This window comes from Pristiophorus japonicus, chromosome 1 (assembly GCF_044704955.1).
Source record: "Pristiophorus japonicus isolate sPriJap1 chromosome 1, sPriJap1.hap1, whole genome shotgun sequence".
In the NCBI taxonomy this organism is placed as follows: Eukaryota; Metazoa; Chordata; class Chondrichthyes; family Pristiophoridae; genus Pristiophorus; species Pristiophorus japonicus.
The window spans coordinates 17,374,113-17,388,738 of NC_091977.1; the positions used below are offsets into that span (position 1 = coordinate 17,374,113).

General features: G+C 46.7%; 1 protein-coding gene across 3 annotated transcripts in view; it reads left to right on the plus strand.

The window, feature by feature from the left end:
* Nucleotides 1–14,626, plus strand: part of dok7b (docking protein 7b) — a 135,522-nt gene that overhangs the window by 25,162 nt on the left and 95,734 nt on the right. For 2 of the 3 annotated variants that reach the window (XM_070894271.1, XM_070894442.1), the window contains exon 5: nt 2,450–2,569. The exons of the other annotated variant lie outside the window; for it this stretch is intronic. In XM_070894271.1, coding sequence (XP_070750372.1) covers nt 2,450–2,569 — 120 coding nt within the window. The remainder of the gene's footprint in view (nt 1–2,449; nt 2,570–14,626) is intronic. 3 annotated transcript variants of the gene reach the window in all.

Genomic DNA, 14,626 nt, shown 5'->3' on the forward strand with positions numbered 1-14,626 from the left:
CTGTTTCACCCTACAATTGACCTTGTTCTTGTTTCCTGGTTTAACTATGGGAAAAATGGAACTTGCTTCTAAGCTCACACTGCTTTCCCTTGCTGGGCGAAGGGTGATTAAATGAGATAAGTATATTTATGACCAGCCTGCATTGCTCTCCCCCCCCCCCGCCCCCCCCCCCCCCCGATCTCCGCCTCCGCTGTCTCCACAGGCTTTGACTCCCAGCCGATAAACAGCTGCTTGGCATCGCAGCGATGGATTCCTGACGTTCCAAAGCCTTGCTGAGCGACCAGGGTTGTAGCCGTTAGCTGGGAGGCAGGATGGGCTTGTAACCCGAGCACGTGGGCTGCTGGGTACTTTCAGCTTTAAATCTGTTTTCTAGGAAGCTATGCGGGAGATGCTTGATGTGTGCGTGGGGGGCCATTCCATGCTTGTTGACATGTGGGGCAGTCAATCTACCCCCCGCCCGCTCCCCCCCCCCACCCCCACATGCCCTTTCCTTCACATTCCTGGGGTGCAGTACATTATGCGGGCTGTGTAGCTGACAAAGTCCCTCTCGGAAGAAAAGAACTTGCATTTATATAGCGTCTTTCACAACGTCTGGACGTCCCGAAGCACTTTACACTTCAAAAAGTGCTTCATTGGCTGTAATCACTGCTGCAATGTAGGAAAGGCAGTAGACCAATTTGCGCAACAGCAAGATCCCGCAAACAACAATGAGGCAACGAACTCATGGTTTTTTTGTGATGTTTGTGGAGAGATAAATATTGGCCCAGGACACCGGTGATAACGCTTTGCTTTTCTACAAACTAGTGCCATGGGATCTTTTATGTCATCTGAAAGACAGCAGTACTGCACTGGAGTGTCGGCCTAGATTTTATGCTCAAGTCTCTTGAACCCATGAGCTTCTATCATAGAGGCGAGAGTGCTACCCATGGCTAACATCTGCATCCTACGTTCTATAGGAATAGGACTTGCTGACGTCCAAACTCCATCTAGTTCACCTTCTACCATCTTGGTAGTCACATGATCTAACAATAATGGATTGTTGAGCGATCACAGCAATCGATGTCTATCAATTAGTCTACAACAGACCCAGACATGAGGTTAGGAAAACCTGCAGTGGTGACGAGCTTTGGGAACCACAGGTCCACAGTCCTCTTTGCCCTTCCAATCATGCCATACTTACCACTTGTCGTCTGCCAAATTAAAGAAAAGAAAGACTTTGATTTATATAGCACGTTTCACGGCACTGGACTTCTCAAAGCACTTTACATGAAATACTTTTGGAGTGTAGTCACTATTGTAATGTGGGAAACGCGGCAGCCAGTTTGCGCACAGCAAGCTCCCACAAATAGCAACGTGATAATGACCAGATAATCTGTTTTTGTTGTGTTGATTGAGGGATAAGAACTAAGAAATGGGAGTCGGCCATTTGGCTCCACTTCCCTGCCCGCTCCCCATAACCCTTTACTCCCTTATCATAAATATTGGCCAGGTCTCTGGGGAGAACTCCACTACTGTATCACAATGTTATTTTTGCAAAGAAATCTATCTAATTTGCATTTGATTGAATAAATACTAACTGCTTTCAGTGTCTCCCAAGGGAGCCTGCTCCATAATTCTTGATATAAACAGAGCAAGTATAGGGAGTAGGAAAGGAGCATGAAGGAGGAAGAGGGCAGAGCTCCGAGCAAGGGGTCTATTAAATATTCTCGATCAATGGAAATAATCGTACATCATTTTAATTATGCATCTTAATTTGCTAGATCTTATAGCGACTAGGAAGAAATGTGTCTGGTTTTGAGTACAGTTGTTCATGTCCCTTACGGCTAACTTGCTCGTTGATTCTTGGCCGCCCATGTCCCACTCGCCCATCACGCCCGTGCTCGCTGACCTACAATGGCTCCCGGTTCAGCAATGCTTTGATCATAAAATTCTCATCCTTGTTCTAAAATCCCTCTCTGGCCTCGTCCCCTCCCTACCTCTGTAACCTCCTCCAGCCCATAACCCTCCGAGATCTCTGCCCTCCTCCAATTCTGGCCTCCTTGAGCATCCCTGACTTTAATCGCTCCACCATCAGTGGCTGTGCCTTCAGCTTCCGAGACCCTAAGCTCTGGAATTCCCTCCCTAAACCTCTCTACCTCTCTCTCCTTCCTTAAGATGCTCCTTAAAACCTACCTAAGCTTTTGGTCACCTGCCCTTTTATCTCCTTAATGTGGCTCGGTGTCAACTTTTGTTTGATAATCGCTCCTGTGAAGTGCCTTGGGAGGCGCTGCTACGTTAAGGGCATAAATGCAAGTTGTTGTTGTAAGGTGACTAGGGAGCGGATTTCCTCAGGTTTGACGGAAAGTCGACGTAAACCTCGAGAAATTTGCCCCCCTGCCCTTTATAAGCTTTTGGAAATGTCCTGCCATGTGTGAGAATAAACAAGCTGCCTTGTGTGTTTCTGCGGCAGGGGCTGGTGTTTTCTTTCTGTCCTGTGCTGAGGGTGAGCGGATCAGTTTCCTGTTTGATTGCATCGTCCGAGGGATCTCGCCAACCAAAGGACCCTTTGGACTGCGGCCAGTCCTGCCAGGTTAATATAGGAAGTATAGAGTAATACCTCGGAGGGAGCCGGCAGGCCCAGTACTTGTGTCTGTAACTCGCTGGACAGGGGGGGGGAGGGGATAAAGGGAGGGGGAGGGGAGAAAGGGAAAGGGAAAGGGTAGGGAAGAGTCGGGGAGGGGAGAAAGGGAGGTGGGGGGGAAGGGTTGGGACGGGGAGAGGTGGGAGAAAGGAAGGAAGGAGGGAGGGATGGGGATAGGAGAGGGAGGGGAGTGGTGGGGGAAGGGAGAAAGGAAGGGGTGGTGGGAGGGGGGTGGGAGAGCGAGAGAGGAGGGCCACGAGATTTTAATTCTTTGGAATTTTTGACTTTGTATTTATGTTTTGTGTGGAGAATTAAGTTGGTTTTAGTAACAAAAGAGAATTTGTTGTGTTTAATTATCTTAATTTTCCATCCCAAAGTTTAAATGAAGCAAAGCTATGTGTGTAGGTTTCTGGTTGGATCTTTATTTTACTTTTTATTTTATTTTGATCTCCTTCCCCGCCCCCTCCATACTCTATTCCTCCACTTCCCCAAAGAGTTCACCCATCCCCTGACTGGAGAGGGTGAGTGGTAGAGTCCACGCAACCAACCCCCCCCATCCTTCTCCCCCGACTCCCCTGATGAGGCTCGTTGGGGACCTATTAACATTGGGCCATTAGGAACAGGAGTAGGCCATTCAGCCCCTCCAATCTGTTCCACCATGAGCGACAGGAGTAGGCCATTCAGCCCCTCCAGTCTGTTCCGCCATTCGATCAGGTCATGGCTGATCTGCATTGGTTCCATATCCCTTAATACCCTCTGATTAGTGAGGTTCAGATACCAAAGGTTAATACATTCTTATTGCATTCCACTGTGCGCTATATTTAGGCAGGGGTTAGTCTGTTTAAATTAAATCCTCTCATTCATGGGGGGGGGAAGGGAGGTCTGCGGGAGGGAGGGACGGAGGGGGTTAGAGTTTGTGATGTTGAATTGAGACACGGCAAGATCAAGGATTCTCCTTCCACTTTGGGCACACGCAGGTCATCAGGCAGCTTGGCGGCGGAATCTCGAGGCCCTTCACAGGCTAGTGGCCGGGCCACAGCTTTTAGTGTGTCAGCCCTCTGCATCACCAGTTATTTTCAACACGCTGCCTTCCACTGAAGAATTCTCTGCAGCGAAATCAGCCCGATACGTCTGTCTCTCTCTAAATATACCATGAACTTTAACTTTTAAAGAAACTTATTTAAGATGTTTAGTTGCGATGGACAGAGTTTGAAAATGGGGTGTGGAATTAACATGTATTCATATTCCAGGAATAATGAGTGAACTGCCCGTGTCTTCCCCCACCTGCCCCCGCCCCCCCCCCCCCCCCCGCTAACTGTATGGGTTAGATGTGAGTCAGCCCTGGCTCAGTTGGTAGCACTCTCACCTCGGAGTCAGAAGATTGTGGGTTCAAGTCCCACTCCAGAGACTAGAACTAGGGGGCATAACCTTAGAATAAGGGGCTACCCATTTAAAACTGAGATGAGGAGGAATTTCTTCTCTGAGGGTTTTAAATCTGTGGAATTCGCTGCCTCAGAGAGCTGTGGAAGCTGGGTCATTGAATGCATTTAAGACCGAGATAGAGTTTCTTAACCGATAAGGGACTAAGGGGTTACGGGGAGTGGGCAGGGAAGTGAAGTCAAGTCCATGATCGGCTCAGCCATGATTGTATTAACACAGAAACATAGAAAATAGGTGCAGGAGTAGGCCATTCGGCCCTTCGAGCCTGCACCACCATTCAATATGATCATGGCTGATCATTATTGCAACTTTAGTATCCCATTCCTGCTTTCTCTCCATACCCCTTGATCCCTTTAGCTGTAAGGGCCACATCTAACTCCCTTTTGAATATATCTAATGAACTAACCTCAACAACTTTCTGTGGTAGAGAATTCCAACATTCACAATTCTGAATGAAAAGTTTCTCCTCATCTTGGTCCTAAATGGCTTACGCCTAACCCTTAGACTGTGACCCCTGGTTCTGGACTTCCCCAGCATTCTTACTGCATCTAACCTTTCCAATCCCGTCAGAATTTTATATGCTTCTATGAGATCCCCTTTTATTCATCTAAATTCCATTGAATATAAGCCTAGTCGATCCAGTCTTTCTTCATATGTCAGTCCTGCCATCCCGGGAATCAGTCTGGTGAACCTTCGCTGCACTCCCTCAACAGCAAGAATGTCCTTCCTCAGATTAGGAGACCAAAACGGTACACAATATTCAAGGTGTGGCCTCACCAAGGCCCTGTACAACTGCTGTAAGACCTCCCTTCTCTTAGACTCAAATCCTCTCGCAATGAAGGCCAACATGCCATTTGTTGCCTTCACTGCCTGCTGTACCTGCATACCAACTTTTAATGACTGATGTACCATGACACCCAGGTCTCGTTGTACCTCCCCTTTTCCTAATCTATCACCATTCAGATAATATTCTGCCTTCCTGTTTTTGCCACCAAAGTGGATAACCTCACATTTATCTACATTATACTGCATTTGCCCACTCACCTAACCTGTCCAAGCCACTCTGCAGCCTCTTAGCATCCTCCTCCAAGAGGGATTTATATAGGGCCCTTATGGCTAAAGGGATCAAGGGATATGGAGAGAAAGCAGGAAAGGGGTACTGAGGTGAATGATCAGCCATGGTCTTATTGAATGGTGGTGCAGGCTCGAAGAGGCGAATGGCCTACTCTTGCACCTATTTTCTATGTTTCTATGTTTCCTCACAGCTTACACTGCCACGCAGCTTAGTGTCACCTGCAAACTTGGAGATATTACATTCAATTCCTTCGTCTAAATCATGAATGTATATTGTAAATAGCTGGGGTCCCAGCACTGAACCTTGCGGTACCCCACTAGTCACTGCCTGCCATTCTGAAAAGGACCCGTTTATTCTTACTCTTTGCTTCCTGTCTGCCAACCAGTTCTCTATCTACATCACTACATTACCCCCAATACCATGTGCTTTAATTTTTCACACTAATCTATTGTGTGGGACCTTGTCAAAAGCCTTTTGAAAGTCCAAATACACCACATCCACTGGTTCTCCCTTGTCCACTCTACCAGTTACATCCTCAAGAGGATTTGTCAAGCATGATATCCCTTTGTGTCTTAATGCAAGGAGTATCCGCAATAAGGTGGATGAATTAACTGTGCAAATAGATGTTAACAAATATGATGTGATTGGGATTACGGAGACGTGGCTCCAGGATGAGCAGGGCTGGGAACTCAACATCCAGGGGTATTCAACATTCAGGAAGGATAGAATAAAAGGAAAAGGAGGTGGGGTAGCATTGCTGGTTAAGGAGGAGATTAAGGCAATAGTTAGGAAGGACATTAGCTTGGATGATGTGGAATCTATATGGGTAGAGCTGCAGAACACCAAAGGGCAAAAAACGTTAGTGGGAGTTGTGTACAGACCTCCAAACAGTAGTAGTGATGTTGGGGAGGGCATCAAACAGGAAATTAGGGGTGCGTGCAATAAAGGTGCAGCAGTTATAATGGGTGACTTTAATATGCACATAGATTGGGCTAACCAAACTGGAATCAATACGGTGGAGGAGGATTTTCTGGAGTGCATAAGGGATGGTTTTTTAGACCAATATGTCGAGGAACCAACTAGGGGGGAGGCCATCTTAGACTGGGTGTTATGTAATGAGAGAGGATTAATTAGCAATCTCGTTGTGCGAGGCCCCTTGGGGAAGAGTGACCATAATATGGTGGAATTCTGCATTGGGATGGAGAATGAAACAGTTAATTCAGAGACCATGGTCCAGAACTTAAAGAAGGCTAACTTTGAAGGTATGAGGCGTGAATTGGCTGGGATGGATTGGCGAATGATACTTAAGGGGTTGACTGTGGATGGGCAATGGCAGACATTTAGAGACCGCATGGATGAACTACAACAATTGTACATTCCTGTCTGGCATAGAAATAAAAAATGGAAGGTGGCTCAACCGTGGCTATCAAGGGAAATCAGGGATAGTATTAAAGCCAAGGAAGTGGCATACAAATTGGCCAGAAATAGCAGCGAACCTGGGGACTGGGAGAAATTTAGAACTCAGCAGAGGAGGACAAAGGGTTTGATTAGGGCAGGGAAAATGGAGTATGAGAAGAAGCTTGCAGGGAACATTAAGACGGATTGCAAAAGTTTCTATAGATATGTAAAGAGAAAAAGGTTAGTAAAGACAAACGTAGGTCCCCTGCAGTCAGAATCAGGGGAAGTCATAACGGGGAACAAAGAAATGGCGGACCAATTGAACAAATACTTTGGTTCGGTATTCACGAAGGAGGACACGAACAACCTTCCGGTTATAAAAGGGGTCGGGGGGTCTAGTAAGGAGGAGGAACTGAGGGAAATCCTTATTAGCCGGGAAATTGTGTTGGGGAAATTGATGGGATTGAAAGCCGATAAATCCCCAGGGCCTGATGGACTGCATCCCAGAGTACTTAAGGAGGTGGCCTTGGAAATAGTGGATGCGTTGACAGTCATTTTCCAACATTCCATTGACTCTGGATCAGTTCCTATGGAGTGGAGGGTAGCCAATGTAACCCCACTTTTTAAAAAAGGAGGGAGAGAGAAAACAGGGAATTATAGACCGGTCAGCCTGACATTGGTAGTGGGTAAAATGATGGAATCAATTATTAAGGATGTCATAGCAGTGCATTTGGAAAGAGGTGACATGATAGGTCCAAGTCAGCATAGATTTGTGAAAGGGAAATCATGCTTGACAAATCTTCTGGAATTTTTTGAGGATGTTTCCAGTAGAGTGGATAAGGGAGAACCAGTTGATGTGGTATATTTGGACTTTCAGAAGGCGTTCGACAAGGTCCCACACAAGAGATTGATGTGCAAAGTTAGAGCACATGGGATTGGGGGTAGTGTACTGACATGGATTGAGAACTGGTTGTCAGACAGGAAGCAAAGAGTAGGAGTAAATGGGTACTTTTCAGAATGGCAGGCAGTGACTAGTGGGGTACCGCAAGGTTCTGTGCTGGGGCCCCAGCTGTTTACACTGTACATTAATGATTTAGATGAGGGGATTAAATGTAGTATCTCCAAATTTGCGGATGACACTAAGTTGGGTGGCGGTGTGAGCTGCGAGGAGGATGCTGTGAGGCTGCAGAGCGACTTGGATAGGTTAGGTGAGTGGGCAAATGCATGGCAGATGAAGTATAACGTGGATAAATGTGAGGTTATCCACTTTGGTGGTAAAAACAGAGAGACAGACTATTATCTGAATGGTGACAGATTAGGAAAAGGGGAGGTACAAAGAGACCTGGGTGTCATGGTACATCAGTCATTGAAGGTTGGCATGCAGGTGCAGCAGGCGGTTAAGAAAGCAAATGGCATGTTGGCCTTCATAGCAAGGGGATTTGAGTACAGGGGCAGGGAGGTGTTGCTACAGTTGTACAGGGCATTGGTGAGGCCACACCTGGAGTATTGTGTACAGTTTTGGTCTCCTAACCTGAGGAAGGACATTCTTGCTATTGAGGGAGTGCAGCGAAGGTTCACCAAACTGATTCCCGGGATGGCGGGACTGACCTATCAAGAAAGACTAGATCAACTGGGCTTGTATTCACTGGAGTTCAGAAGAATGAGAGGGGACCTCATAGAAACATTTAAAATTCTGACGGGGTTAGACAGGTTAGATGCAGGAAGAATGTTCCCAATGTTGGGGAAGTCCAGAACCAGAGGTCACAGTCTAAGGATAAGGGGTAAGCCATTTAGGACCGAGATGCGGAGGAACTTCTTCACCCAGAGAGTGATGAACCTGTGGAATTCTCTACCACAGAAAGTTGTTGAGGCCAATTCACTAAATATATTCAAAAAGGAGTTAGATGAGGTCCTTACTACTCGGGGGATCAAGGGGTATGGCGAGAAAGCAGGAATGGGGTACTGAAGTTGAATGTTCAGCCATGAACTCATTGAATGGCGGTGCAGGCTAGAAGGGCCGAATGGCCTACTCCTGCACCTATTTTCTATGTTTCTATGTTTCTATGTTTCATAAATCCATGCTGACTTGGTCCGATCCCGTCACTGCTTTCCAAATGCGCTGCTATTACATCTTTAATAATTGATTCCAACATTTTTCCCACTACCGATGTCAGGCTAACCGATCTATAAGTCCGTGTTTTCTCTCTCCCTCCTTTTTTAAAAAGTGGGTTTACATTAGCTACCCTCCAATCCATAGGAATTGTTCCAGAGTCTATAAAATGTTGGAAAATGACCACCAATGCATCCACTATTTCTAGGGCTTCTTCCTTAAGTACTCTGAGATGCAGACTATCAGGCCCTGGGGATTTATTGGCCTTCAGTCCCATCAATTTCCCGAACACAATTTTCTGACTAATAAGGATTTCCTTCAGTTCCTCCTTCACACTAGACCCTCGGTCCTCTTGTATTTCCGGAAGGTTATTTGTGTCTTCCTTAGTGAAGGCAGAACCAAAGTATTTGTTCAATTGATCTGTCATTTCTTTGTTCCCCATTATAAATTCACCTGATTCTGACTGCAAGGGACCTACATTTGTCTTCACTAATCTTTTTCTCTTCACATATCTGTAGAAGCTTTTGCAGTCAGGTTTTATGTTCCGTGCAAGCTTACTCTCATACTCTATTTACCCCCTCCTAATTAAACCCTTTCTCCTCCTCTGCTGAATTCTAAATTTCTCCTAGTCCTCAGGTTTGCTGCTTTTTCTGGCCAGTTTATATGTCTCTTCCTTGGATTTAACACTATCCCTAATTTCCCTTGTTAGCCACCGTTGAGCCATCTTCCCCGTTTTATTTTTATTCCAGACAGGGATGTACAATTGTTGAAGTTCATCCATGTGATCTTTAAATGTCTGCCATTGCCTATTCACCGTCAACCCTTTAAGAATCATTCGCCAGTCTATCCTAGCCAATTCACGTCTCATACCATCGAAGTTACCTTTCTTTATGTTCAGGACACTAGTCTCTGAATTAACTGTGTCACTCTCCATCTGAATGAAGAATTCTACCATATTATGGCCACTCTTCCCCAAGGGGCCTCGCACAACAAGATTGCTAATTAATCCTCTCTCGTTATACAAGACCCAGTCTAGGATGGCCAGCTGTCTAGTTGGTTCCTCAACGTATTGGTCTAGAAAGCCATCCCTTATACACTCCAGGAAATCTTCCTCCACTGTATTGCTACCAGTTTGGTTAGCCCAAATTATATGCACATTAAAGTCACCCATGATAACTGCTGTACCTTTATTGCACGCATCCCTAATTTCCTGTTTGATGCCATCCCCAACTTCACTACTACTGTTTGGTGGTCTGCACACAACTCCCACTAGCGTTTTCTGCCCTTTGGTGTTCCACAGCTCTACCCATACAGATTCCACATCATCCAAGCTAATATCCTTCCTTACTATTGCGTTAATCTCCTCTTTAACCAGCAACACTACCTCACCTTCTTTTCCTTTCTGTCTATCCTTCCCGAATGTTGACTACCCCTGGATGTTGAGTTCCCAGCCTTGGTCACCCTAGAGCCATGACTCCGTTATCCCAATTACATCATACCCATTAACAGCTATCTGCGCAGTTAGTTCAGGAAATGGCAGAGCAGGTTCAAGGGGTTGTATGTCCTACTCCTGCTCCTATTTCTTATGTTCTTATGACACTCCAATGCAGCGTTGAGGGAGTGCTACATCGTCTGAGGTGCGGTCTTTTTGGCTGAGGCGTTAAACTGATGAGTCTGCTCTCTCAGGTCGAAGTAAAAGATCCCATGACAATATTTCGAAGAAGAGCAGCGGAGTTATCTCCAGTGTCCTAGCCAATATTTATCCCTCAATCAACATCATTAAAACAGATGATCTTGTCATTATCATGTTTGTGGGAGCTTGCTATGCGCAAATTGACTGCCGTGTTTCCTACATTACAACAGTGACTAAACTTCAAAAGCACGTCATTGGCTGTAAAGCGCTTTGGGCCGATCTGAGATTGTGTTTGGGACGAATAAAATAAATAAATATATGTCTTTTGTTTTTAGATGGAGAGGGGTGGGTGGAGCATAAATACTGGCTGGGACCTGTTGGGTCATGTGGCTTGTTTTTGTGCTGTAAATACTATGTATGGACGCACTGGTAATTGAGGAAGCTGGCTTGCATTCCATTGAATATCGGAGATTGAGGGGTGATTTAATTGAGGTACTTAAAATGTGTAAAGGTTTGATGGGATAGATACAGGTAAACTATTTCCTCTGGTGGCGAAAACAAGATGGAGGGGGACATGATGTTAAAATTGGAGTTAGGCCATTCTGGAGGGAAATCAGAGTGCTCTTTTTCATATAAAGGGTAGTGGAGATCTGGAACACTCTTTCCCCGCCCCCCAAATCCCCAAAATGATGTGGATGCTGGGATCATTGGAACTTTCAAGATTGAGATGGGTAGATCGCACACATCACCCAGAATATCGCTCGCTCAAAAGAAAAACACCCACAAAAAGTGGAACTAAACGGAACGAATGCCAGCGGTGTGGCTGGCATTTGTTAAATCCCACCCTTACATGAGGAGCTGACATCAGAAAGATTTGCCTGAGAGAGCGCTGATGTGAGTGACAACGCTGATACACTGCAGTGTGTATGCAGCTCAGACATCAATGGTGCCCGACACCTTGGTGCCAGTTAATGTTTACGTTGATTGATGTTAAGTTGTATTTAACCCTTTCATGGTAAGGAATCACTAGTGTGTAACGGTCCAGCTCTCTGAGACAATGCGCAACAAGGTTATGTTCAATAACAAAAGTTTAATACCAACATTGGTCTGAAATCATAAGTATCACAGCCAAAAACACCCAACCCCTGCCCACACCCCACTTTTTCCACCATTGAATATGTGATTTATGTCAATGTGTCCACCAACACAGAATACAACGGCAAAGCAGGAGTATGGTCCCCAGCGCCCCCATACATTGCAAAAAATTACAAACACCCAGATGGAGATATAACACAGCCATCACCTGCACACATGCACCTCACTTTCCTTCGCCCCTCTGTTTCTTCTCCCTACCTCTATCCCTTCCCCTCCTCACTCCACGGCGCCTGGCCGAGGAGCTCCTCAGGCGGTGCCTCATTGTGAGGGGATGAAGGCAGATGCGGTGGTTACACGGGTACGGGAGCGGGAGGTGCCGAGGGGGCAACATTCTCTGATGCAGAAACAGGATCTTGGTCCTTGCTCTCATCTGTCATTCGCAGTGGTGGTGCGGTACCTAGGGATGCAGTGCCGTGATAGGGGAACACTGGGAGGCCTGTGGCAGCAGTGTTCCTGGCTATCGCATCCAGGGACTCCACCGTGCACGGAATGTACTCGGTCATGGTGGCCTGCTGTCGGGAAATGCCCTCCTTCGATGAGCTGGTCACCAATGTCTACAGTCCTCTTGGACAACTGTACCATCTCTCCACTGTCATGTCGCGCTCCTGGAACAGACCTGCCACAACCACGAGGCCTCCACGGGGTCGGCGCCGTCCTGGGGAAAAAATGGGGTGCCTTGTGGAGAGGTGCTTAGGGCCAGTATGTCCAGAGTGGAGGCGGGAATGACCGGAGGACAACTAGATAGCCTTGGATTGGAATGGCTTCTGGAGCGTGGCGATGCAGGTTCTTCAAAGTCCGTGCTCTCATCCGTTGAGAACAGATCCAAACATTGATGGGCGAGAATCGGAGCTCCTCAGCACCAGATGTAGTAGGATTGTCCGCCGATTCCTGCCCTGCACCCCCACGTTCTGGCCTCTTTGGTCTTGCCTTGGGATGCACTACTGGCTGAGCTGCAAAATACAAATGAGGTTACTAGAGGAGAAGTGGATGCTAGGGTCACAAGGTGAGTCCAGCGCTACACACAGCATATGCATGACAAAAGCACCACTGCTCTCAAAATCATCGCAGACATCACATTTCATGACCATTAACACATTGTATCAGAGGGTTAAGTCATGGCAGGAGAGCTTGGTTACGTGATATTCTCTTCCTGTACCATGTGGGAACACGGGGACACTTCCGGTGTCCCTGACGACTACGTGTGCGGGAAGTATATCCGCCTCCAGCTCCTGACGGACCGCATTGCGGAATTGGAGCTGAGGGTGGATTCACTCTGGAGCATCCACGATGCTGAGGATGACGTGAGTAGCACATGTAGCGAGTTGGTCTTACCGCAGGTGAAGGGTCCACAGCCAGCTAGGGAATGGAAGACCAGCAGGAAGAGCAGCGCAAGGAAGGTAGTGCAGGGGTCCCCTGCGGTCATCCCCCTGCAAAACAGATACACCGCTTTGAGTACTGTTGAGGGGGATGACTCATCAGGGGAGGGCAGCAGCAGCCAAGTTCATGGCACCGTGGCTGGCTCTGCTGCACAGGAGGGCAGGAAAAAGAGTGGGAGAGCGATAGTGATAGGGGATTCAATTGTAAGGGGAATAGATAGGCGTTTCTGCGGCTACAACTGAGACTCCAGGATGGTATGTTGCCTCCCTGGTGCAAGGGTCAAGGATGTCTCGGAGCGGGTGCAGGACATTCTGAAAAGGGAGGGTGAACGGCCAGTTGTCATGGTGCACATTGGTACCAACGATATAGGTAAAAAAAGGGATGAGGTCCTACAAGACGAATTTAAGGAGCTAGGAGCTAAATTAAAAAGTAGGACCTCAAAAGTAGTAATCTCTGGATTGCTACCAGTGCCACGTGCTAGTCAGAGTAGGAATCGCAGGATAGCTCAGATGAATACGTGGCTTGAAGCAGTGGTACAGCAGGGAGGGATTCAAATTCCTGGGGCATTGGAACCGGTTCTGGGGGAGGTGGGACCAGTACAAACCGATTGGTCTGCACCTGGGCAGGACCGGAGCTAATGTCCTAGGGGGAGTGTTTGCCAGTGCTGTTGGGGAGGAGTTAAACTAATATGGGAACCAATGCAGGGAGACCGAGGGAAACAAAATGGAGACAGAAGCAAAAGACAGAAAGGAGATGAGTAAAAGTGGAGGGCAGAGAAACCCAAGGCAAAAAACAAAAAGGGCCACTGTACAGCAAAATTCTAAAGGGTCAAAATGTGATAAGGCAAGCCTGAAAGCTCGGTGCCTCAATGTGAGGAGTATTCGGAACCCAGGAGAGGGCTCTGAGCTAGTTAGAGAGGGTGAGAGCTCAGATGAACAGGACCCCAAGAAAGAATGCAAAAGGCAGGAGGCAACAGAGCAGAGTAGCACTGGGGTAAGTGTAAACTACAAGGTGATAGGAAGGGACAATATGTATGAATATAAAGGGGCTGCAGGAGGGGTCAAAACTAAAAATCATGGTTTCAAAACTAGTATTAAAACACTCTACCTAAACGCACGCAGCATTCGAAACAAAGTAAATGAGTTGACGGCACAAATCATTACAAATGGGTATGATTTGTTGGCCATTACAGAAATGTGGTTGCAGGGTGGCCAAGACTGGGAATTAAACATACAGGGGTATCTTGACAATTCGGAAAGATAGATGAGCAGGAAAGGAGGTGGGGTAGCTCTGTTAATAAAGGATGATATCAGGGCAGTTGTGAAAGAGGATATTGGCTCTAATGAACAAAATGTTGAATCATTTTGGGTGGAGATTAGAGATAGTAAGGGGAAAAAGTCACTGGTGGGCGTAGTTTATAGGCCCCCAAATAATAACTTCACGGGGCGGGAAATAATCAAGGGAATGATGGAGGCATGTGAAAAAGGAACGGCAGTAATCATGGGGGATTTTAACCTACATATCGATCGGTCAAATCAAATCGCACGGGGTAGCCTTGAACAGGAATTCATAGAATGCTTACGAGATTGTTTCTTAGAACAGTATGTGACAGAACCTACAAGGGAGCAAGCTATCTTAGATCTGGTCCTGTGTAATGAGTCAGGAATAATAAACGATCTCCTAGTAAAAGATCCTCTCGAAATGAGTGATCACAGTGGTTGAATTTGTAACACAGATTGAGGATGAGGAAGTAGTGTCTCAAACGAGCGTACTATGCTTAAACAAAGGGGACTACAGTTGGATGAGGGCAGAGTTGGC